Genomic DNA, 25345 nt, shown 5'->3' with positions numbered 1-25345 from the left:
TTTTGTATGGTCCACAAGCTATATATGAGTTTTTATATTTCTAGATCTTTGAAGAAAATCAAAAGAAAAATAATGTACCATGACATATGAAAATTATATGAAACTCAAATTTTGGTGTTCATAAATGAAGCTTTTTGGAACACAGCCCACCTCATTAGTTTAGGTAGTGTCAATGGCTTCTTTCCTGCTACAATGGCAGAATTGTGACAGAGACTGTGTTGTCCACAAAGTCTGAAATATTTACTGGCTGTATATAAAAAATGTTTGCTGACTTCTGCATTAGATCTTAAATAAGGTCACAGTTTTTGTTCATAGAAGGCATTCGATACATGTTTTTTGGCTAGATGAAACTCTAAAGTCTCTTGATTTAATTTTTCTGACTTAAAATTCTTTGTCTGGATCTACATAACTACTTTCCATTTGAATATTTGAATAGGTAGTATCTTAATATGAAAAGTGCCTTTAGTATTTATTACAGTTTTTTTTAAGGTTTTATTTATTTATTAATGAGAGACACAGCGAGAGAGGCAGAGACACAGGCAGAGGGAGAAGCAGGCTCCATGCAGGGAGCCGGATGCGGGACTTGATTCCAGGACCCCAGGATCACACCCTGAGCTGAAGGCAGCTGCTCAACCACTGAGCCACCCAGGTGTCCCATACTACAGTTTATTTATCCCTTATAGATTTATCCCTTATAAGGAAATCATATATTTACCTTACAGTAATACTAGGCTGAATGTGTTAAATGACTTAAGAAAGTTACAATTTATATTTTATTGGCTTTAGGGCAAAACAGTACACATTAAGCAGGAACAATTAGGAAAAGACCTCAGGGTTTCAGAGTAGTTGACACTGGACTCTCAGGTCAAAATGGGAAGACCAAAAACAAAATCCTGAAGATGAGAAATCACTGTGTGTGAGGAGGAAACTGTGATATGGTTGGCATGGCTGGAGTATAGAACTGTGGTGGATACTTATGTGTCATGCTGGACTGGAGCTCAACCCTGAAGGAATTCATTTCCCAGAAATAGGGTCTAAACTCTCTTCTAGCCATTTGTCGCCACTTACTAATTCTCAAGCCTACAGTAATCTGGCTTTTCCTACCTCTTAACTGAGGCAATTCTATGGAAGGTCACCCCTAACCACAGAAAAAATATTGGACTTTGATCCTCTTCCTTCTTCCCCGCCTATCTGTGGTATTCAGCAATTTAATTTTCTTTCTTTACTGAAAACTCTTCCTCTGTAACTCATTCTGATAATATCTGTGTATCTTCCTCTGGTCCCTTTTCCATTGATAGATAACAAAAATGGGCTCCAATCAGGATATGCCTGTCAATGGGAAACAGTGATATCCTATAACAGATTCTACATTCAACTTCTTTCATTTCAACACAAATTTTTATGGTAAACATACTATATCCAAGATACCATGTGAGATGTTGTAAGAGGGGAAAGACCCCTGGAATATCCAATCTTGTAGGGGAAAGAGATTGACAAATAAAGAATTAAAACTCAAAGCAGAAAAAGATAAGTGTTGATGATAAGCAGAAGCAGCATTCTGTCAATGTAAAAGGAGGGGCAACTAAAAATGATCCTGAAGATAAGCATTATCCATATCTGGTGTGCCTGGATGGCTCAGTTGGCACAGCATGTGACTATCGATCTCAGGGTTGTGGGTTTGAGCCCCACGTTGGGTGTAGAGATTACTTAAAATCTTAAAAACAAAAACAAAAAGAATTAGAGGCACCTGGGAGACTCATTTGCTAAGTGCTCATCTCTTGGTTTTCAGCTCAGGTTGTGATCTCAGGGTCTTGAGATCAAGCCCTGCATCCAGCTCTGGCTCAGCAGAGTCTGCTAGAGATTCTCTCCCTTTCCCTTTCCCTCTGTTCCTTCCTTCCACCCCAAGCATGCATGCACTCTCTCTCTCTCTGTCTCTCTCTCTCTAAATAAGTGAAGTCTTTAAAAAATAAAAAAATATATAAAAGAATTATTAATATCTTTCCAAGTATGAGAGGATTTATGCCAATGCTCCATTGGTTAAGAAAAAACTGCGATTTTTAAAGAAAAATTGTTTTTCCTTCTGTATTATTGGTTCATTATATTGCAAATATTAAAACTTCTTTTTAAGGTGATTACTATATCTAGTGGTAATGCTTTTCTCACTTGATCCCTGAACAATCTTATTTGGGATAGGTATTATTAGCTCTGTTTTACAGATGAAAAAGGTGAGGTTCAGAAGGGTTATCTAAGAATGTAGGCAACTAGACTCAAATAGGATTAAACTCTGTTCCTCATTATTTGAAATGAATTTTTTAGGGAACTACATGCAGAATGTTAATTTAAGTATACTCTTTTTGGCTTTTACAGAGTTGAGAAGTTAAATGCCAGCACTTGAACTGAATGGACTCACATGCCTCCAGATTTAACCCAGGACATTCATTTTCTTCAATGTCAGAATGACCCAGCAATCAGTTAGGTGCTTGGGGATATAACAACTCTTTCAATCCAAGTGGATATAATTCAGTCTGTAATGTTGGTCAGAACAATGCAGCTTTCTAAAGCTGGTCTACATGGCAGACCTAAAATCATTAAAAACTGAAGTGTATTAGTAGTTGTTTGCAGTCCTCAATTCAGTTCCAGCATTAGGAAACCCAAACACTGATGTTGTTTTCTATGTTCCATTTTTTTCTAAAACTGAGGTAATCAGTCATCTTCAGGCAGTAAAACCAGTTTGATGGGTACCCTCCCTACTTCCCCATCAGAAACTGGCTTCAGACCTTAGTGCTCACTGGCTGACAGAATTGGAGCAACAGGTGCAGCAGCGAAAAAAATTTTTTTTACAAACTCCACAGAAGAGATTTTGTAAATAGAAATGAAAGCTGTGTAAACATAGTACCTGTACTTTCTCTAGTTTCCATGACACACTAGGAATTCAGCAGAAAAAGATCACAGTAGATAACCTACAAACCACAAAACAGAGATGGCTTGGGAGGTGGGAGTGGGGTGAAGATTTTGTCTGGCTGCTGCTGCTTTTGTCCAAAAAGATCATCTAGCTAAAACTTTTGATTCAAGTGGTTAGGAACTCTGGAGAGTTTTCACTAATAAAAACGTCACCAAGATATAAGCGACAACTCCATTCACTACAAAGGAAGTCAAAATAATTCTTTATTGACAGATAAGTAAAAAGATCTGCTCAGGTTGGAAATCTGGTGCGGTTTGTGCTTTATGAGCAGTTGGGGGAGTGCTACGAGGAGAGTCTGGGATGATGGAGGTGTTGAATTAGGCAGGATGGAATTTAACACCTCTATACTTATTCCTAGATACCACATGAACTTTGCTTAGCCTTCTCTCCTTTCACTACCTACAATAAAGTGGCAGGGCACTTGGGTGGCTTCGTTGGTTGGGCATCCAACTCTTGATGTCGGCTCACGTCACAGACTCTGGGGTTGTGGAATGGAGCCCTGCCTCCGGCCTGCACTCAGCATGGATTCTGCTTGTCCCTCTCACTCTACTTTGGGATCCTCCCCTTGTCCCCCAGCTCTCGTGCATGCGCACACGTGCACGCTCTCATAAATAAATAAATAAAGTCTTTACAAAAAAGTGGCAGAGAAGTAGGCAACACTGGGAGCTGAGTATGCAGAACAGGAGTTTGTACCAGTTTATTGTGTTCAGTCCTAGATATATTTTGTTGTATTTTAACAGATTAGTACTTTTTATGTGATGTAGAAGAATTGATTCTGAGATTCTGATTCTGAGAAAAAAAAATCCATTAAATTGTTTTGCTTCATGGATTCCTAATGAATGAGCAAAGAACCACCCATAGTCCAAAGTTCCCTCTTTCGGCTTTTCTGTCCTCCGCTTTTTCTGTCCTCTATTCTTCGTGCCACTGGCTGGGTGAGTGGTGCATTCCCCTGCATCCCTCGGAGCCCTGTCACACAAAATTGAGGAAATCATGACTTTCTGCTTACAGCCAGGGGAAAGGATGCCAAACCATAATGATCAAGAAAAATAAAGATAATGTGAAGTTTAAAGGTTAGTGCTGCAGATACTTTTATACCTTGGTCATCACAGACAAAGAGAAGACAGGAAAACTGAAGCAAATCCCTGCCCCTAGTTTTGGCAGTGAAGTAGCTGAAATGGACCTGGCACCCTGCTTTGAACTGTATTAAATTTTTAAAATTAAAAAAAAAAAGAAGAGTTACCTCTTTTGGTCCAAGAAATTAATGGAATTTGTAACAGAAATTATATATATGGATATTCCAAATGCTAACCATACTAGCTGATAAACAAAATGGTAGGTAAATATTAAATTGATAAGGAAAGCTGTCTCTCCTTTTCGCCACCATCCTGGTTGTGTGTGGTTGACCGTTCTCGCCATGTCTTCTCACAAGACTTTCAGAATCAAGCAATTCCTGGCCAAGAAACAAAAGCAGAATCGTCCCATTCCCCAGTGGATTCAGATGAAAACTGGTAATAAAATCAGGTCCTTGTACCTGGGTGGCTCATTGGTTGAGCATCTGCCTTTGGCCCAGGGCATGATCCTGGAGTCCTGGGATCGAGTCCCACATCGGGCTCCCTGCATGGAGCCTGCTTCTTCCTCTGCCTGCGTCTCTGCCTCTCTCTCTGTGTGTCTCTCGTTAATAAATCAATAAAATCTAAAAAAATAAAATAAAATAAAATCAGGTACAACTCCAAGAGGAGGCACTGGAGAAGAACCAAGCTGGGTCTATGAGGAAGCATCGCACATCATGAAATAGCAAACATAATTGGCACACATATTTAAGCTGCATGGAGATCACATGCTCCTATCCTATCATATGGAAACAACCTCCCTACCTGGCCAATAGACACATCTTATCAAGGAAATTATTTTCTCTGTTACTTTGCCTCTATACCAGTAGGTTGGTTCAGTAATAAATGTGAGACCTTTCAGCTGAGCTGCTGTTGTGTTCTGATTTGTGAAGTACTGAATTCCCCCTCCTGTCAGATCTCACATAGCACTGATAGAACTTTCTGCAGTGATAGAAATGGCCCTTGACAGCCAAGTATTTAAAGTGTGGCTAGGGGACACCTGTGTGGCTCTGTCTGCTAAGCGTCTGCCTTTGGCTTAGGTCTTGACAGGGAGTCTGCATATCTCCCCCTCTCTGCCCTTCCCCCTGCTCATGTGCTCTCTCTCAAATAAGTAAAATCTTAAAAAAAAAAAAAAAATTGATCAGGAAAGCTTTCATAATTTTTTTTCAAAAAACTTAAAAGATAGTAATTTAGCAACATATGCTATAATTATTGTAATAATTTACATTTATGAAGCATTAATTGCTTTGGGGGTAACATGCTAAGTACCTGTAATCCTTAAAATAGGTACTATTAGTATAGTCACTTTATAGATGAGGAAACTGAAACTTAACTAATTCATTCAATAATTTCTCAAGAACACACAGCCAGTAAACTATGGAAATAGAATTTAAACCAGATGTATTAGATTTTATTTATCTATTCGAGAGAGAAAGAGAGAGAGAAAGCAAGAGAGAGACAGAGTGAGCAAGCGCAGGAGCAGGCGGGAGGGCAGAGGGAGAAGCAGACTGTTGGGCTGGGAGCCCTATGTGGGGTCTCATCCCAGGACCTGAGCAGAAGGCAGGCACTTAAAGGACTGAGCCACCCAGGTGCCCCTAAACCAGATGTGTTAGGTGTCAAAGTCTATACTGTTAACCAGTAGCCATTTTACCACGTTTATAATAGCAAAACAGTGGAAACAATTTGAATTTAAACAATAGGAGATTGGTTAAATTATAGTCTAGTCAATAATAACAGTTAATAAAGCAATGCTTAGGCAGCCGGGGTGGCTCAGTGGTTTAGCACCTGCCTTTAGCCCAGGGGAGACCCGGGATCGAGTCCCACGTCGGGCTCCTGCATGGAGCCTGCTTCTCCCTTTGCCTGTGTCTCTGCCTCTCTCTGTGTGTCTCTCATGAATAAATAAATAAAATCTTTAAAAAAAATACAGCAAAGCGATGCTTAAAAGACTATTTGGTGACATTAAAAATGTAAATAATATATTTCTAAGTGAAAAAAAAAGGCAGGTTACAAGCACTACGTTTAACATCAGCTCGATTTCGTAATATACATTTATTTAGTTGGAATACTTATCTACACCAAGCGTTAGAGATGATATCTCTAAGTGTTGCAATAATGGTATTTTTTTTCCATGTTTGAACTTTTCTACATTTTCCAAGCTTTCTACAATTAACACGCATTACTTTTTAAAATCTGTAAGACCCTTCAATATTATTTCACATAGAAGCCAGAAATTAGTAAGAGGATTACCATCATCAATTTTATGATAGATAACGGAAATTTTGTGGGGAAGGAAGGGTGGGGAGAGCTGCACATATTGAATGTTCCTTTGACACAAGGCATGTTCTTTCATAGGTGTAGCCACCAGTGCAGATATGTCTCATAATTTTCCATTAGCTGATATCATATTAACTGGGGTCATGAGTAAGCACAATCATATCGTAATCATTTTCCTCCTTCTTGAATTGCTTTCCTCCCTTGGCTTCAGTGACTGCTCCTATTTTCCATCTACTTTATTGGCCTTCCCCTTTTCAACCTGCTTTGCTGGTTCCTTCTCCTCTCCTCACCTCCTCTTCACCACCCATTTCGGAGGAAAAAAAAAATATCCACATTAAAATGCCTTTGGGAGGGATGCCTGGGTGGTTCAGTGGTTAAGCACCTGCCTTTGGCTCTGGTGTGATCCTGGAGTCCCGGGATCCAGTCCCATATCGGGTTCCCTGCATGGAGACTGCTTGTCTCTGCCCATGTCTCTGCCTCTCTATGTCTCACATGAATAAATGAATAAAATCTTTTATTAAAAAACATAAAATAAACTGCCTTCAGGAGCCCAGCTATTAGCAAACGAGTGAAGTAAATCCTTGACGTCACTGCTAACTCTTCCTCTAGCTCAACGCCAGTTTATTCCACTCCAGTTAATAGCATATCCGTCGATTGGTCAAGTCCAAAATCCAAATGGCATTTTTTATTGCTCCCTTCTCTTCATCTTTACCCTTCACATACAATATATCAGCAAATCCTGTTGGTTCTATTTTCAAAATATAGCTTGAGTCTTTTTCTTTCCCTTTTCAGGCTCCATTTTGCTTAGGCTATTTGTTTATCCTAAATGATCTTTTACTTTTATCTTTGCTTGCCCTCCTTCCATTCTTCACACACACCCAGTCATTCTAATCTCTGATTTTGAAATTGAAAATTCAGAAGATGTGGCTCTGGTCTTTCTTTTCTTTTTTTAACTGAAAAGTTAAGATTTACCTAGCTTGTCTGAGTTATCACCATTCAGAATTAACTTAATGGTACCAAAAAATGCATTCACTTTGGTTTCCTAGGAGTCGAATATTTGTGAACCTAAAAAAAAATATATTTGCTCATTTGTTCTGTTCACTTTGTGCATCACCACCTTGGTTAACAATTGAGGGAGAACTGAAAAAAAGGAAAATTATGTTCTATTCTTAATTCTCACCCATCTGTAAATAATAAAACAGAATGCTGAAATATGCATTGTAGTCTGGGGTGGCTTACCAAACTAGTTTATACTTAAGTTAGTCTTACCTCATTTTTCCAGGTCTTCAATTCATTGAATAGCTGCTGCGCTTTTTTTTTTTTTTTTTTTTTTTTTGCCTTCTAAGCTTCTACAGCTATGACTCATGGAACTAGATCAGCAGTGCTATGTGCTACTTTCTGTATTATATTTTTCTCAACTGGTTAAAATTGATATAAGCAAAACACGTTTTTTTCTTCTAAAGCTTAAACACAAAGCTAAACTGTCTAACAGTCTTCCATTAAGAGAAGTTGGGTTTAGCAGAAGAATAAAGATTTCTAATTATTTTTATATAACATAATTTCCTCCAGTTATTTCTTCCATAGCTGCAAATTATAGAACTTCCAGCAATCTTATTTAGATCATTTAGAAATTAGAGTACATTAGAGTACTTTTTCCTAAGTGGTAATTTTTTATTTACTAACCACATTTTGCTTTAGAAATAGACTATAGCTGGTTCAGTCAGTGGAGTATTCAACTCTTGTTATCAGGGTTGTGAGTCTGAGGCCCACATTGGTTGTAGAGATTGCTTAAAAATAACATCTTAAAAAAGAAAAAAAAACTATTTTGAAGTTGGCACTGTTTCTGTGTTGCTTTTAACATGAAATCTAGCAAATGTTACTTTCTTTACACAGAACTCTCAATTCTTCTCCCTTCTGATTTATAAGACCATTGCTTTTGAAATAGAAATAATCTAAATGAGTGATAATAAAAATCTTCATATAAGTTATTTTAAATAACATCAAACTATATATTTCATCAAAGGAGCATTATGAAGTAAAAAATAAGTTAGTTTAGTGGCTATAAACTTTGGCTTCACATGGGAATTACCTAGGAAACTGCAAAAAATGCTGATGTCTGGGTCCTAATCAAGATTCTGATTTAATTGGCCTGGGCATTGGGATTTATAAAAGGTTTGAAGTGATTCTAAAACATGGCCAAGGTTGGGGTGCCTAGGTGGCTCAGCTGGTTGAGTGTCCAACCCCTGGTTTCACTGAGGTCATGATGTCAGGGTCACGGGATCAAGCAGGTCATCTAGTGGATATTCTCTCTTTCTTCCCCTTCCACCTCTCAAATAATTTACTTTTTAAAAGATTTTATTTATTTATTTGAGAGAGAGAGTGAGCGAGAGAAAGCACATGAGCAGGGGCAGAGAGAGAGGGAGAAGCAGACTTACAGCTCCTAGAAGTCTACATATTCCCACCACGCCTTTTTAAAAAGATTTATTTATTTGTGAGAGAGACTGAGAGAGTGTGAGAGTGCCAGCACACAATGGAGGAGGGCAGGAGAGGAAGAAGCTTCAGACTCAGCACTGAGTGTGGAGCCGATGGGGGAGCTCGATCTCATGCCCTTGAGATCATGACCTGAGCTGAAACCAAGAGTCAGTCACTTAACTGACTGAGCTCTACCCAGGGAACCTCCTTCCTTTTTTTTTTTTTTTTTTTTTTTTTAAGATTTTTATTATTTTTAAAGTAATTTCTATATCCAATGTGGGACTTAAACTTGTCACCCCAAGATCAAGAGTTGCATACTTTTCTGACTGAGCCAGCCAGGTGCCCTTCCACCCTCTTTTTTTAAATGTGGTTTAAAACAACACAGATTTATTATCTTACAGTTCAGGGGTCAGAAGTCCAAAATGGGTTTTACTGGGATAAAAATCAAAATATTGGCAGGGCTGCATTCTTCTGGAGACTGCAGGTGAGAATCTGTTTTCTTACCTTTTCCAGCCTCTAAAGGTTGCCTGAATTCCTTGGCCTGTGGCCCCCTTCCTCTATGTTCAAAGACGTCAGTCTAGTGGCTTCAAACCTCTCACTGACTAACCTTTGTTTCCCTCTTTAACTTACAAGGACCCCTAATTTAATCATCTGCAAAGCTCCCTCCTCCCCCTTTAAAAAAAAAGATTTTATTTATTTATTCATGAGAGGCACAGAGAGTGAAAGGCAGAGACACAGGCAGAGGGAGAAGCAGGCTCCATGCAGGGAGCCGGATGCAGGACTCAATCCTGGTACTCCAGGACCATGCCCTGAGCTGAAGGCAGACACTTAACCACTGAGCTACCCAGGTGTCTCGATGCAAAGTCCTTTTTTTCATGTGAGGCAATACAGTTCCAGGTCCCAGGGGTTAGGATTCAGACACCATTGAGAGGATATTCGACTGCCTACCACAAGCCCCATAGTCTGTAGTGTTTTCTCCTTCCAACTTTACACACTTTGCTTGGTGATCTTTCTTATTCTAGTGAATGATGCCATATTTCTATCTACAGCTACACTTGCAAATAATCACTGGACATCTCCCCTTGATGTCCCACAGGCTTTGGAATCCATGCTGTTTTTCACCTTAAGGTCTTTGCACACTTTGCTATCTTGGTAAAAATGAAAGTGCAGATATCTCGTTGATACTCTGTTTCCATTTCCTTTGGGGATATATACCTATAAGTGGAATTGCTGTATTATATGGTTGTTCTATTTTTAATTTTTTAAGGAGCCTCCATATGGTTTTCTAAAGTGGCTGCTCTGGTTTGCATTCCCGCCAACAGGGTACAAGGGTTCCCTTTTTTCCACATCCTCACTAACACTTGTTATCTTTGGCTTCTTGAGGATAGTCATACTAATTGGTGTCAGGTGGTTTTGATTTGCATTTCTTTGATGATTAGTGATATTGAGCATATTTTAATGTACTTATTGGCTTTAAAAAAAAAGAGTTTAAGTAATGTCTACACCTAATGTGGGGCTTGACTCACAACCCTGAGATTAAGAGTCACAAGCTTTATTGACTGAACCAGCCAGCCCCCGCCCCCCTGCCCCCCACCTTTTGGCCATTTTGATGTCTTCTTTGGGAAAATGTCTGTTTAGTTTTCTCATTTTTATTTATTTTTTTTAAGGTTTTTTTTTTTAAATTTTATTTATTTATTCATGAGAGACAGAGGGGGGTGGGGCAGAGACACAGGCAGGGGGAGAAGTAGGCTCCATGCAGGGATCCCGATGTGGAACTCGATCTCAGGTCTCCAGGATCAGGCCCTGGGCTGAAGAGGGCGCTAAACCGCGGAATCACCCGGGCTGCCCAGTTTGCTCATTTTTAAATCAGATTTTTGTTGTTGTTGTTTTTGAGCTATAGGAGTTCTTTATATATTTTGGATATTAACTTCTTATCTAATATATGGTTTACAAATATTTTCTCCCATTCTTCAGCTTTGCTTATTCGTTTTATTTGATTTTGTGTGCGTGTATAAGGAAGATTTTAGTTTGATGTTGTCCCACATGTTGATTTTACTTTTGCTGCTTGTGCTTTTGGTGTCGTATGCAAAAAAACATCACCAAGATCAATGTGAAGGAGCTTCCTCTATGCTTTCTTCTAGGCATTTTATAGTATCAGGTCTGATGTTTATGTCTAATCGGTTTTAATTTTTGTGAGTGCTGTAAGGGGTCCAATTTAATTTTTTGTGTAGTTACTGGTAGCAACGTATTTTCCTAGAAGTGTGTGCCACACTCAGGAACATCAACCTTCCAAATATATTTCAAGTATTTGCTTAATGGCTAAATAGTATTTATAAGCTTCCATCAGACAGTATGATATCTATGGAGAGATAATCTTAGACATCTTTAGTTTCTCAATATTTTGAGGAAAATGCCTAAAATGATGTACACTCCTTCAATGAATGTATTAATCATCTTGTTATTTCATACAATGTTGCGCCTTTATAAATGCAAATTATTTAAAGTAATATAAAAACTGCATTCCACCAATGCTGACAATGGATGATTCCACCCTAGCAAATATGAAATCAGTTGGGTAGCTAGCTGCTAGTGATTTTCTTAAGAGGCTAGTGAAATCCTATTACTTTATCATTTGAAATCTTCTGAAGGCAATAAGTTCCCTTCATGGCAAAGCCCAGTCCTTAGCCTGGTTTACTTTGGTCCACTCCACCTCTCTAGTTCAACTTCTTATTAGCAATCTACTTGCTTTTCCTAGACTTAACCATTTTCCTATAACAATTACAATTTAGGCATGGGAGTCTTGGTTATGCTATCCTATTTTCATTCAAAGTAAAGCCAAGAACGGATCATAGTCTATTCACTTGCCCTTCTGCTGACTATCTTGTAAGCACAGAGCCAATTCCATTTCTCCCTTTGTGCAGGGACAATAAACACTATAATGACATTTCAGACAATCATAATACCATCTAACGTCATGGGACATGATTTACCCACATTTGGATTCCTCATACATAAAGAGTACATATAAAGAGATGTAATCAAAGTGTGGGTGGTAGGATGAGTTTTTCGATATTTATTTACAGAGCAACCTTATTACTGCTCTATAGCTCTATTTTGAAGAAAAATCTAATGATTTAAGAGTCACAGTTGGAGTCAGTTGTTTTCTCAGTCCAAAATGTCCAACTATTCTGGAGACTTTCCATATTGTGGAATAACCTTCTCTGACTTTTTCATCTGGCTTATTCCTATTTATTCTTTAATATTCAGCTCTGATATCACCTTTTCCTTGCTTTCATAGGTTTAACATACTGCATTGTAATGTCTGTCCCAATGACTAGACTGTGAGTTCCCAAGACAGGGACTAGATTTTTCTTTTACCTAAACATCTAATGTGGTGCTTAATATGTAGGATCATTACATACATGTTTTTTTTTTTTTTGAATGATCTTAATTTCTGTGAGTGAATTTCTTCTTGCCTTTAATATCTTTTGGTCCTAATCAGTACCACATTATCAGTGGTATATGACTCAAAAAAGGTAGAGTCCCTTGACTTAATGTATCATTAAAATATTCTGTATATTAACTATTTCCAATGCCATTTTTATAAATTTATTTTTATTTTTTATTTATTTATTTATGATAGTCACACAGAGAGAGAGAGAGGCAGAGACATAGGCAGAGACATAGGCAGAGGGAGAAGCAGGCTCCATGCACTGGGAGCCCGACGTGGGATTCGATCCTGGGTCTCCCGGAGCCCAACGTGGGATTCGATCCTGGGTCTCCAAGATTGCGCCCTGGGCCAAAGGCTAAACCGCTGCGCCACCCAGGGATCCCTCCAATGCCATTTTTAATGGCTGCAAAGAATTCCATTGCATGGAAGAACCAGAATTATCTAACCAACTGTTCTTTTTGTATTAGATACATTTCTAAGTTGTTATACATGTGCAGTAAATGATGGTACACATTTCCCCTTTGCCAACACTGGGTACTATAAATATTTGCAATGAGAGAGGTAAAAAATATTCTCTTGATATTAATTTACATTTTCTTTGGTTATTAGTGGACTTGAAACTTTTCCCCCCTGTATTTTATTTAATTTTAAAAAAATATTTTAAATTTTTATTTAATTTTAAAAAATATTTTATTTATTCATTGCGGAGAGAGAGAGCGCACTTGAGGGAGCATGAGCAGGGGGAGGGGCAGTTGGAGAAGGAGAAGCATACTCCGCATTGAGCAGGGATCCCCCATTGAGCAGGGAGCCCGATGCAAGCTTCCATCTCAGGCCCCTGGGATCATGACCTGCATAGAAGGCAGATGCTTGGGCAGCCTGGGTGGCTCAGTTGTTTAGTGCCACCTTTGCCCCAGGGTGAGATCCTAGAGCCCTGGATCGAGTCCTATGTCTGGCTTCCTGCATGGAGCTTGCTTCTCCCTCTGCTTGTGTCTCTGCCTCTTTCTCTCTCTCTCTCTTTGTGTGTGTCTCTCATGAATAAATAAATAAAATCTAAAAAAAAAAAAATTAAAAAGGAAGGCAGATGCTTAACGCACTGAGCCACCAGGCACCCCTCCTCTGTATTTTTAATAGATATTTGCTTACTCATGAGGTGGCACATTTCTCAACAAAGAAAATAATTTGGAGTATCTGTAAGGAAATGGATGCTTTCTTTAATAAAATTAAATCTAGCTCTTCTCAGCAAAAAAAAGAAAACTTTCCCGGAAAATTTCCTGAGGACCTTATAACTCCAAATGTGATACCACACAATTCCCCTCTCCCTTGAGGATCTTTGGCTAAATACAGTGCTACTATCCTCTTTAAGATATGGAACTCTAAATGACAATATAGATGTGACCAGGTTGGAATATTTTTAAAAGTTTATACTCCGGACAGAAAAAAGTAATATGGTCAGGAGAGTAACCCAAAACTACAGAATGTTTTTAATTGATGTTTTTGTTCTATCTATTGCTATGTAACAAACACTCCCAAAACTCAGTGTCTTAAATTGACAAGTACTTATTATTTTTAATAATTTCTGTGTGGGTTAACTGGATCCAGCTGTGCTGTTTTATACCATGTGCTGTTGGCAGTGCTGCAGTCATCTGAGGATTCAACCTGGCTGGAATATCCAAGATGGCTCACTCTCATGACATAAAAGTAGATCTTGGTTAGCACACTTGCTGAAAGTAGAGTTGCCCTTTACAAAGCCTCTACCTCTTGTGTGACATACACAAGGGAAAAAATAATTTAAAAATTCTCTAAATGTAATAAGTTGATGTGGGTCATTTTGAATTTCTAGATATTAAACATATAAACTTTTAAACTTTTGAGTTTCTATTAGAGTGGGTGACACATTTTAAAGGAAAATGTATTTTCCTTTTAAATTTTAATTGTTCCCAGAGCCCAATGCCCAGTAAATATATTGTTAATAAAGACTACTGACATAAAAGTTTTACCTAACATTAGTAAGATTTAATGAATGTATCATTGTCTCACAAGAAGGGTGCTGCAAGCCAGGACCATCTATTTCCAGCCCATACTACCATAAGCTATAAGGAGCAACAATTTGAAGAAAACTCCAAATCCAGAAATACACATCCAGGCTCATAGCAAATCATGTGGGTGGTACCTTTCCCCTAAATTATCTCATGTATACTCAAGCAAAATGCCAATAAGTTACAATTGGGTAGGTTGGGTGTTTTTTTCTGGTAGAAAGAAAATTTTCTTTGTATATAGGTAAGGGTTTATAGATCAATAATCTTCTTGATTTCACTATGAAATTACATTCTCTTTGCTTGGGTTCCTCTGAGTTATGCACAGGCTTCCTGCTCTGCATGTACTGTTTTTTTTTCTCCCTTCTTCTTTCCCCTGCTATGGTTTTTATTTTTACATATGCTGAAGGCAAGTAAAATTATGAAAAATTTTACTCCTTAATTCTGTCAAGATGGTAATGTCTGAGAAATACAAACTAGGATAGTGATTAAAAAAACTTGAGCCTGGCTTTATAGGAGGTAATCGTTTCCCCCCTTTCTTCCTTTTTGTGTAGCATTTGAGCATGTAATATAGGGTTACGAGTAATGCAATACTGTAAACTCACCTGCTGATAGTTTCTATGAAAGCTTTTGACTAGAAAACATCCATGATAGTACCAAAAATATAAACAAATTTTAACAAATGGTAAAACTGCTTTCCATATTAAGATAGCCATTGATGCCAAGATCCTGCCCCCTCTAACTGGTAGTAGTTGTATAGATTCAAGCAAGAGCTTCCAAGTCAGAAAAATTAAAGCAAGTATCTTAAGAGTTTTAACTCAATCCAAATGATATATACTGAGTACCTACAATGTTCAAGATTGTGCCACGAAGGAGCTTAATAGCTGATGGATAGTTCACCCTGAAGCACTGATTCTATTCTTTAGACCTAAACAATAATCCACAGCTATTGTATTCTGTGGCTAGAAATGAAGTTCCCTCTTCTACCTTCCATGTGCTTTCTTTTGAATCCCCAATTTTTGCCACGTATTTTACTGTAACCAGGGCAAAGTAAAGCAAGAGGTTGTATAAATCTGAAAAACTGTAAAAAGTAGTTGACAATTTTTTTTGGGAATATTCGGGTAATTGTCTTATGTCCTCTTTTGTTTCACCAGTAGTGTTAACAGAGAGCTGGCAAATCCATGACAGATACAAAACTTAGCCCTAGTCATTTACTTATTTATCTAAATTTATTTTTTAAGCTTTTATTTATTTGACAGAGAGTGAGCAAGCATTAAGCAGGGAGGATGGGAGAGGGAGAAACAGACTCCCTGCTGAGCAGGGAGCCCAATGTGGGGCTCAATCCCAGGACCCTGGGAACATGACTTGAGTCGAAGGCAGATGCTTAACCAACTGAGCCACTCAGATGCCCCAGCCCATCATTTATATTGAATAATTGTGACAACACTGTGTTTAGGACATGCTCATTGTCATCTGCTCCTTCTCAATGGCAGACATTTATTTAGCAAATACTTTACTAGCAATTATACAAGATATATTAACATACTCAAGGTAAGACTATCTGCACAAATCTGGGGAGGCATTAAAAAAGGCTATTATTAGCCTTTTATTAATGCCTCTCTACCTCAAAAGAGCCTCCCTGTCTCCTTCCCTACAGATGTGTTAAAGGTCTATTGAAAGTTGTCCCTCTACGTCAGGCACACCCTACTCCCTCTTATTCCAGACTTATTCATTTAACAATCTGAAATATAGGGGCACCTGGGTGGCTCAGTAGGTTAAGCACCTGCCTTGGGCTCAGGTCATGATCCTGGGGTCCTGGGATCAAGCCTGGTACTCCTTGCACAGTGGGGAGCCTGCTTCTTCCTCCCCCTCTGCCTGCCACTCCCCCTGCTTGTGCCTCTCTGTCAAATAAATAAAATCTTAAAAGAGAATCTGAAATATAAATCTGAGGTGTTTAGTTTTTCAGGGACTTAAAGAAAGCCAAGCCATTGATGTGGCTTGCCTCTTACCCCGGTAATACATGAATCACCAATTCGGATGAGAAAAATGTCTGCTTCATCTTTGGAGTATTTAAATCTACTTGCGCAAAACAGGTATTTAACAAACATTTGCAATGATATGCGATTTGGTGCAGGTGAATTCATCTTAGTGTTTCTAATAGGTGAAGCGCTTTTCTGAAGAAGATACCCCAATGCTCCGTGTCTTTTCTCGTTTACCTCCCCCCCTCCAAATTCCCATGAGATCTCAGCTGAAATTCAGTTTCCTTTTCAAGCCCATCTCAAACAACCCTTTCTCTAGGCAATTATTTCGCCACTCAAACCAACATATATATATATATATTTTTCTGGCTCCTCCATGGTACGTCCTAACTTAATTTGACCTCAGTTTTTTGCCTCACTTTCATTTTAGGCAACGGCAAGTATATTAGACATTATTATTTTTTAAGGCCTTACGACTTCAAAGAGTACCTAAGGGTGAAAAACCACGTTCCTTAACGGTATTTGTTTTTCACTAAGGCATCAGGGAGACACTACCGTTGATAGTGGCGGTGGAGGGGAGGCCGCACCACGATGGCCTGCGCTGGTTTCACTCCTAATGTAACTTATCTCTTAAACTAATCTGAGAATGAGGCGAACCTAACTTTCACATTGGAAAATTACGAGAGGAAAAAAACCCCTGAGAGCTACAGGCAAGATGAGCCCCGCCTCCACGCGGCTCGGAGCAGCTGCCTCAGGAATCCTCCCTCCCTCAGAACCTCAGAACGTGGGGGAGGTCTGGCGGGGCGGCAGCTGCGAAGCAAGGAACCGGCCCCATTCCTCGTGGACACGTTCCCCCTCCCGTCCTCCGCCAAGCGGCGGCAGCTGCCGGGGCATCCCGGTGGAGAGGTCGCTCCAAGTCTTCGCGGCGCGCGGCGCGGGCAGCAGCTGACAGCAGTCGGGGGTGGGGACCCTGCTCCCTCCGGACGGGCGCAGCAGCCTCGGTGGCTCCCGCGCTGCCGCTCCGGGCTCGTAGCGGTCCCTCAGGTGTCCTCGTCCGAGTCCACGAAGACACCCTGGCAACGTGGGGGCGGGTCCTCTCGGCGCTGGGAGACCCCGTGGTAACCTGACAACAGAAGCAGCTGCAGAATCACCTCAGCAACTTGTCAGAACACCTCCCCAGGTCGGGGGTGGGAGGCGTGTGGGGGCGGGGGGAGCCGGGGCTCCTGGAAGGAGAGGTCTCTTCCCGCCGCTCGGGGACGCACAGCACCTCCGCCCCCCGCGGCCCCGCGGCCCCCTCGGCCGCCCGCGCTCCCCCGCCGCGCCGCGCCGCGCCGCGCGGCTGCCTCCGCCTCCGCGCCCGCCCGCCCCACCGTCCCGCGCGCTCGCGCACGCGCACGCCGCGCCCGGCGGCCCTCGGCGCTGTCATGGCGGCGGGGAGTAGCCTCAGTGGGCGCAGGGACGTCGGCGCGAGCCGTGGCGGGGCGAGCTGTCGCAGGAGCCACCTCACCGCCGCCCGCAGCCTCCGTCGCGGTGTCCACGGCGCCAGCACGGGCTGTTTTTGCAAAGGCTGAGCGCAGGGGTCGGGCGGGCCAGGAAGCCATGGAGTTCTGTGCAGCCGCGGACTCCCGGGGAGCGGACTAGGGAAACTTGGAGGCTGCGACCAGGTGCACTGACCTCTCTCCCTCCCTCCTCTCCGCGCCGCCGCCGCCGCCGCCGCCGCCGCCCTCCCCTTCCCTCTCGCCACAGCACACAGCTCCCCGCCTCCCGCCGTCGAGCCTCAGGTGCCCGAGTGCTCCACTCCTCCCCCTGGGCCGAGCGAGGAGAGCGCTCCCCGCCCCTTTCCCCCGCCTTTTCCTGCCCTGGATCTCCGCCGCCACCTCGGTCTCGCGGCTCCCTGGCGGGGGTGAGGACGAGTCCCGAGGGTCTGGGTGAGGAGGAACTTTCTACTGCTGTGGTAGCTCGCCCCTCCCCCCCGGACCCTTCATTTCCCCGCGACAGTCTCCCTCCCTGTGCACCTGTGAGGAGAGGTAGCCCCGCGCCGGGAACCTGCGGGCGTGTGGGGGAGGAGTGAACCTGTGCGGGGGCCTCCGGAACCCGCCTTCGCTTCGAACCTGCCTTCGAGCCCGAAGGGGTAGCGGGTGGCTGGTCGAGAGGTCGCTGTAGTAACTTGTTTGACGGACAGTAACGATTCCCCTCCACCCCCTCCCCCCAAAAAGAACCCCGAAACAAAACCTAGCGTTTTTAACATTTATTTAATCTTCCAATAGGGTTTGGCGTTGTTGTCAGCCTCGGGGAGAGAGATTGGACAAATATTCTCCAAGAGGACGAGGGCGACGCCAAGGACTTTCCCCGTCAACTGCTTCTGGGGTTTCTCCACAACTTGGAAGAGTGACCCTTTTCGTGTCGTGTTGCGTGTGTGCGCTCGCTCCGAGTGCAGCAGTTGCTGTCCCGTAGTGACTCCTAGTTGCCCTTCCTCGTGAACCAGCTAGCAATGGCTAGTGAAGACAATAATGTCCCTTCCCCGCCACCAACAGGTGATGACGGGGGAGGTGGAGGGAAAGAAGAAACCGCTGCTGAGGAGAGCGCATTGTCCCTGAAACCAGGGCTCCCCATCAGGGGCATCAGAATGAAATTCGCCGTGTTGACGGGGTTGGTTGAAGTTGGAGAAGTATCCAATAGGGATATTGTAGAAACTGTCTTTAACCTGGTAAGTACATACCTATTTTATAAGCATGTATTCTCAGGGGGCTGGGGAACGAGACGTTAAAGCTGGAGCCATGTGCTTGATTCGAATTGCTGATGGCTTTTTCCATGGATAAAAGAACAAAATTCTACTGGCCTAAATGAAAGAAGGTCTTGTATTTTTCAGTTTAAGGGGAATTACGTAAATTTAAGTGCTCCAGGTTTCCTGCAAGTGAACTTTCGGGCTAAGGAAGTAGTTGTTGCTTGGAAGTATTTTTGTGTGAGTTCAGTGGAGGAGTTTTATTATATAAACATTTTTTTTTTTCCTTGGGATGTGTAGCTAAGTCTGCGTTTCTTTTTAACATTTTAAAGATATTTTTTGTGACTTTTTTGGAGTTGAGAAACAAATGCCCTACATACTTCTTACTCTTGAGTCTGCCTAGGTTACATTTTGCTGTATGTTTCGAACTCAAAAGTTTTGTTCACAGGGCTGATGAAAGGTCAGTTTGCCACAAAGTTAGTATTTATATTTTGATCAGTTTTATTTTTAGACGTAACTAAAAAAAATTAAATTTTGGAATTAATTTAGGGTTTCATCTTGTGGAAAATTGAATGGCAGTTTGAGAAGGATTGTGGCAGATGCAGTGTAATCAAACCTATTTCTTTGGTGAATGCGTGTCCAGCAGTAAAACATCTTTGGTCATTGGAAGTTGCTGGTTATATACTGTGAACTACGAATGTTATTTTTGAGAGGTGGGCATGCAGTACTTTCATTTTTCTCTACTCCAGCCTTAGAAATGGTTATTTCTAAGGGGCCTTTTTTAGATTTCATTACTGCAACTTCTGTTGCTCATCTACTTAAAGATGAGAAGTAAATTATTCCACCTCTTCTGCCTACTTACCTGTGTTTGAAGATAACCGATGGGAACAAATATGAATATGTAATAGCTCTAATAACTGTCTAGCACCCTTCCCTTTTGCCTCTGTATTTTCAAGGTTAGGCTTGTTTTATTCCAGGGCAGTTAATTATTTCCTTCACTAGACCTTTACCAATAGTCTGGTCACCTGCAGTATGACTTCTAGAATGAGAAAGAAGCTAAGTGAAATTCGCTTACTTTTGGAATATAAAAACTTTGAACAATAGGGTATTTCTCTAACATTTGTTTGCTTATATATAAAAAGAGACACACGGGTACACATTTTTTAAAAACTATAATGGAAATGTTCAAATATACATAAATACAGGATAGTACTCTGGTATCCATTATTTCAACAATTACTAAAACTTTGGGGATCTAGTGTGTTTTGTGATCTTTAAAAGTTTGTAAATCTCAAAAAGATACCTGGTAAATGGATTCATTCCTTCAAAATAGACTTGAAAAATTTTTAAAAGATTTTTCTTTTTCTAAACCTCATGTACCTTGACAAACAAATTTGTGGTACTGATACAGCCCATAATTAGTTGTTTGTGTGTGAAATACAACATTACTCTGGCAGAAGGAGGATTCGAACTCCTTTGTTCGTTAGAATGCCTCCTATGAAGGTAGATGACCGAACACGAGTCACCTGCATTCTATTAAGGGAAATCCAAATTCTGTAGTAATGGTTTGCTTATATACTGCTTAGATTTGTAGGCCTGGTAGGGATATAAGATTATCGGTTACATCCTGCACAGCTACCTGTTTTCATAGTAATAGGTGTCCAGTAAAAAGGAGAGGGAAAATCTGTTCAGTTATACCTCTTTACTGTCATTCTCTGCTCATGCAGAGCACGGGATTAGATTAGTTCCTCCCTTAAAATACTTCTCATGTTCTTTCATGGATATGTAGGGTCTTGGCTGGTCTTTAGAAAATCTTGAGAACTGAAATTTTGGGAATTTGATAAGCCAGTCCATCTCAACATTTTTAGTACTACATCACCTAAATATTTCCTGATAGTTATTAGCTTTGATCTTAATTCTGCTCAAAGAAGGAAATGACATTAATAATCATGATTTTATAGAGGTTGTGACTTGTATTTACTATGTGCCAGGCAATGGGCCAAATGCTTTACATGTTTTTAAATTCCCCTTTCAACAACTGTTTAATATATATCTCATTTTATAGATGAGGAGACTGAGACACTGAAAGGTTGAATAGATTGCCTGTAATTTGGTGATTCTTAGAATGGCAACCTTTCCAGGGGTACATCTTTCTCTTGAGTTGATATAGAATTGTTTGCTTCTCTCAGCAGGTATTTATAGCTCAGGCGTAACTTTCCTCAATATGAGGATACAAAAAACACTGGTCCTACTAAATATTAATGATGAAATAAATCTCCATCAGAAGAATTCTTTTTCTTTTCTTTTTTTTTCTTTAAGAGAGAGCGTGAGTTGGGGGGATTGGGAGGGGGCAGAGTCAGAGGGAGAGGGAGAGAATCTTAAGCAGACTTCACCCTGAGCCCAGAGTCAGATGTGGAGATGGATCTCATGACCCTGAGGTCATGACCTGACCTGAATCAAGAGTCAGAGGCTTAACTGACTCTACCACCCTCATTTCTTCCTCTAACATTCAAATAGCTTTCACAAAACTGCTTTAAAAAGTAAAAAACTGCTTAAAAGCAAAAACGTTTTTCTGGTCATTCAGTTGTTTTTTTTTTTTACTTGGCATTTGGATGTAGAAAGCTTATCATTAACATTTTTTATATTGTGTTAAAATTTATAAAATTGTGAAAAATAGAATACAGACAGAATATGTCATATGTGTAAGTAATAAGCTCTGTAAATCTTCCATCTAACTTAATCAGTATATTACCAATTTCACTGAATCTTTGTGTGTTCCTCCTTTATCCTATCTTCACTGGAGTTTTCATTAGTAAGTTTAACATTTATAGCTATCATAACTTTTTCTGGCATTTTGTTAAATGCCAGATTATGTCCTACTGTTGCTTTTTTACTGATTACATATTAGCTACTTTAATAATATTTGTGCTGTTAAAATTAAACAACTTCCCTTCCCTTGGAGTTGTCCAAATTAGTAATAGAGCCATACATTCAGAGATCTTTACAAAGTACTGTGTCCTAACTTTGCTAATGTAGCTTGGCCTTATTGTAACTTGATCAAAATGCCTTTGAAATTTACCACTGTTTTTATAATTTCTTTTGCAAATCTGTTTTATGGGTAAGTTTTGATTAATAGTACAAGTGAATTCAAGTGTTTCAAACTTTTAGTCAACTTTTACATTTTTCTTGTTGCAACTTAAAACCATTTCATTTTGTTTTTATCTGTATGCTAAAATAATTTGTCAAGACGTTTGGACCCAGAGTAATTAATAATGTATTGGCATGTTTTCAGGAACTTGCTGAGTTTAAGGTTTCTATCAGGTCTTTAAAAGTATTCAGTTCAAGGATATTGTTTCCCATGGGCTAGTGACAAATACATGTTTTAATGAAATTTGTTTAAAAAGTATATGATTTTCATTAAAATGTTAAAGCTTAGAAGATAGAATGTAACTTTTCATGACTCATTATATGTCATTTGGTATAGGTCTTGCTAAAGATATTAATGGTACAAACTTTTAATACCTCCAGGAGCTGAGAATGTCACATAGAGGCTCTGTTAGTATTGACTGTGTGCAGAGGGGTATACTTGTAGACTTAAAGGGGCAGCTTCTATTCCATTCTGGTTGGTTGTTGGACTGTGGTAATAGGGGCCCAATAGTCTCTCATACCTTTTGATTTTTCAGGAAGAATTGGAAATTTAGATTTTAAATAACATTTTAAAATGTCCAATTAAATATTATAGAAACCTATAAAATTTGAGGGAGTTATTTTTCAAGCCTTTATATGAACGTTTATTAGATAATGACACAAGATGCTTGTTAATGTGTTCCCCCAACCCCCATGAATTTGTACATCATGTTATAGGTAATAGAAAACTTGAGCTGGTTTTAAACACAATAAAAAGGATTTATAGTCTCCAAGTCCAAAGGTAGGACAAGACTGACAGTTACACAGTAATGTTAAAGATCAGTTTCTTTCTGTTTCTGTTCTGCTTTCTTCAGTCTGTTGCTGTTCTTCTCACGATTGTAGGATGGCTGCCAGTGATGGTTGGGGCCATATATATTTTTGTTCACATCTCTTGGGAGACAGAGCCTCACTGTCCTAACATTCCAGATAAGAGTCCTGACTGGATTACTGAACTAGTGACTGTGGCTATTGAAATGGTTGATTGGCTTAAGCAAACCTAGGCCAGGATAGGGTTAATTTTCTTTGAAGTGTATGGCCTCTCTGGGGAGAGGTGGATACACAAATGAAAATTTGGAAGAATTTCAAATAAGAAATGGAAGGGTAGGGGTGCCTGGGTGGCTCAGTTGGTTAGGTGTCTGATTTTGGCTCAGGTTCTGGATCTTGGGATCCTGGGCTCCAATCATGTGTTGGGCTCCATGCTGGATGTAGAGCCTGCTTGGGATTCTCTCTCTCTCTCTCCTGCCTCTTTCCTGCTTGTATGCACACGTTCTTTCTCTCTCAAAATCTTAAAAAAAAAAAAAAAAAATGAAAGGATAAATGGATAGTTGGATAAACAAGCAACGATGTCCACTATTCTTTCCAAATGCATGATAATATAATAGTAATATGTTTGTTTATTTATTTATTTATTTTTTTTAATATGTTTGTTTAAAGAGAAAAAATTCATTCATTAACTCAATATCCTATTGTGATTTTGAGCAAGTTTTTAAAAAACCCTTTGTGCCATAGTTTTTCCTCTGTACAATAGGGAAACTACACTGTAGCCAGGATTAAATGAATAAATACTTGTAAAGCACTTAAAATAACATGTGGCACATTGCTATTATAAGTATTGATATTATTTTAATATTTGTAGTTTTAGATAAGTCATCATATACCAACCTTATTTTTTATTGCTGTATAGCTATTACTAGCCTTATTGGCTCTGCAATATATTATGTAGTTCTTTTGAAATATACTTAATAGCCATTGTGATTTTTTAGAAATGACTTGCTTTTAAACACCTTTGTTGAAATTTACGTACCGTAGAAAATCACTTGTTTTAAGTATGCAATTTAGTGATTTTTATTAAGTTTACAGAGCTGCGCAGGCATTACCACAATCTAATTTTAGAACATTTACATCCTGTGTTCAAGATGTTTCATAGTTTTAGCTCTTGCATTTAGGCCTGTGATTCATTTTGAGTTAATTTATTAAAAAAGAATTTAAGTAATTTCTACACCCAGCATGGGGCTTGAATTCATGATCCCAGGATCAAGAGTCTCATGCTCTTCTGACTGAGCTATCCAGGTGCCCCCATTTTGAGTTGATTTTTGTATGATGTGATAGAATGATAAGATAGGGTCTAAATTCATCTTTTTGTATATAGATGTTACTGCTTTTTGTTGAAATGGGTATTCTTTCCCACTGAATTATCTTTGCACCTTTGTCAAAAATCAGTTGACCATAAGTGTAAGTTCCTTTGATCTGTCTGTTCTTTACTACTGCCCCACTGTCTTAATTACTAAAGCTTTGTAGTAAGTATTGAAATAGAGATGTATGTCCTTTTACTTTATTCTTCTTTTTTCAAGGTTATTTTGGCTATTCTCTGTTCTTTGCATTTACATATTAATTGTCTGATTAGTTTATCAGTTTCTGTGAAAAAGCAAGCTGGGATTTTGACGGGGAGTTGTTGAATCTATCGGTAACTTTGAGGAATATTGAGTTTTCCATTCCGTGAATATGGACTGTCTTCCCATTTATCAAGGTCTTTCTTAATTAATGAATGTTTTATATTTTCAGTGTATGAGGAGATGAATTATTTGAATTAAAAGTTTTTTTTTTTTGCTATCAAAATACTTCTTTAGGCAGCTTTGTGCATTGAAATTTCTAGAAATGGAATAAATGGTTCAAAGTATATAACATTTATATAGATCATGAGTGGATATTGTTTATTAATGTTGATAATTAAAAGGAACTTAGGTAAATTGATGAATTTTAAAACCTTTATAGTTTCTTGGAGGTGATGGAATTAGTCATTTAGGTCCCTGCAGGTATACAGTTTTGTTTCCATTTAAATTGGTCCACTTTAAACTGAGAAGTAATTTGGAAAACTGAAAAACAGAATTTTTCTTTTGTTTGTGAATTAATAGAAAAAGAAAGCTTTTGTTTTTCATACTGACCTAGCTAAACTTATCTAGCATATTTAATTTTTATATTATAAGGTATCTCTTTCCACACATAAATCCTTTAAAGTATTTTTAATAGTTTCTGTATATGTGAAGGAAAAATATCAAGAGTGCATTTGTTTTATAGTACTTAGATAATAAATTGTTTTATTTATCTTTATACTTTAGAACTTTTTACAGTGTTTGATATTCAAAAATGTTTGTTAAAA

The 25345-nt window shown here is 39.5% G+C and overlaps 3 protein-coding genes and 1 long non-coding RNA gene across 13 annotated transcripts in view; 3 read left to right on the top strand and 1 right to left on the bottom strand.

The window, feature by feature from the left end:
* Nucleotides 1-2608, top strand: part of LOC102151307 — a 55972-nt gene extending 53364 nt beyond the window's left edge. For all 3 annotated transcript variants that reach the window (XR_005370870.1, XR_005370868.1, XR_005370869.1), the window contains one exon: nt 2368-2608. This is a non-coding gene — a long non-coding RNA (uncharacterized LOC102151307). The remainder of the gene's footprint in view (nt 1-2367) is intronic.
* A 1728-nt stretch (nt 2609-4336) lies between these two features.
* On the top strand, nt 4337-4856 carry LOC100686340 (60S ribosomal protein L39-like). The gene is made up of 2 exons (XM_038559014.1): nt 4337-4483; nt 4684-4856. Exons 1-2 carry the CDS (start codon nt 4377-4379, stop codon nt 4730-4732), a joined length of 156 nt encoding a protein of 51 aa, XP_038414942.1. The 5' UTR covers nt 4337-4376; the 3' UTR covers nt 4733-4856.
* Nucleotides 4857-13809: 8953 nt separating this feature from the next.
* On the bottom strand, nt 13810-18528 carry LOC119877051 (voltage-dependent calcium channel gamma-8 subunit-like). The gene is made up of 3 exons (XM_038559177.1): nt 18354-18528; nt 17955-18204; nt 13810-17403 (listed from the first exon to the last, which is right to left on the bottom strand). The coding sequence occupies exons 1-3, from the start codon at nt 18526-18528 to the stop codon at nt 17058-17060; spliced, it is 771 nt and encodes a 256-aa protein (XP_038415105.1). The 3' UTR covers nt 13810-17057.
* LRBA (LPS responsive beige-like anchor protein) overlaps nt 17692-25345 on the top strand; it is a 722446-nt gene continuing 714792 nt past the window's right edge. For 4 of the 8 annotated variants that reach the window (XM_038558989.1, XM_038558988.1, XM_038558987.1 and 1 more), the window contains exon 1: nt 18772-18987. In XM_038558989.1, the coding sequence (XP_038414917.1) occupies nt 18772-18987 (216 nt within the window). The other 4 variants (XM_038558983.1, XM_038558984.1, XM_038558982.1 and 1 more) reach the window with 4 other exon arrangements.

The sequence above is a fragment of the Canis lupus genome, chromosome 15, assembly GCF_011100685.1.
Source record: "Canis lupus familiaris isolate Mischka breed German Shepherd chromosome 15, alternate assembly UU_Cfam_GSD_1.0, whole genome shotgun sequence".
In the NCBI taxonomy this organism is placed as follows: domain Eukaryota; kingdom Metazoa; phylum Chordata; class Mammalia; order Carnivora; family Canidae; genus Canis; species Canis lupus.
Note: the sequence above shows the minus strand (reverse complement) of the source record. Positions and strands in the feature narration are given on the sequence as shown.

Excerpts from the sequence above, each read along its gene's own strand:
- LOC100686340 (XM_038559014.1), top strand. The coding sequence starts at position 4,377 with ATGTCTTCTCACAAGACTTTCAGAATCAAGCAATTCCTGGCCAAGAAA. Across the intron at positions 4,484-4,683 it reads AAAACTGGTAATAAAATCAG|GTACAACTCCAAGAGGAGGC; the intron begins GTCCTTGTACCT and ends AAATAAAATCAG.
- LOC119877051 (XM_038559177.1), bottom strand. The coding sequence starts at position 18,528 with ATGTTAAAAACGCTAGGTTTTGTTTCGGGGTTCTTTTTGGGGGGAGGG. Across the intron at positions 18,205-18,353 it reads TTCCGGAGGCCCCCGCACAG|ACCCTCGGGACTCGTCCTCA; the intron begins GTTCACTCCTCC and ends CTCCTCACCCAG. Across the intron at positions 17,404-17,954 it reads GAGAGGAGGGAGGGAGAGAG|GTTACCACGGGGTCTCCCAG; the intron begins GTCAGTGCACCT and ends TTCTGTTGTCAG.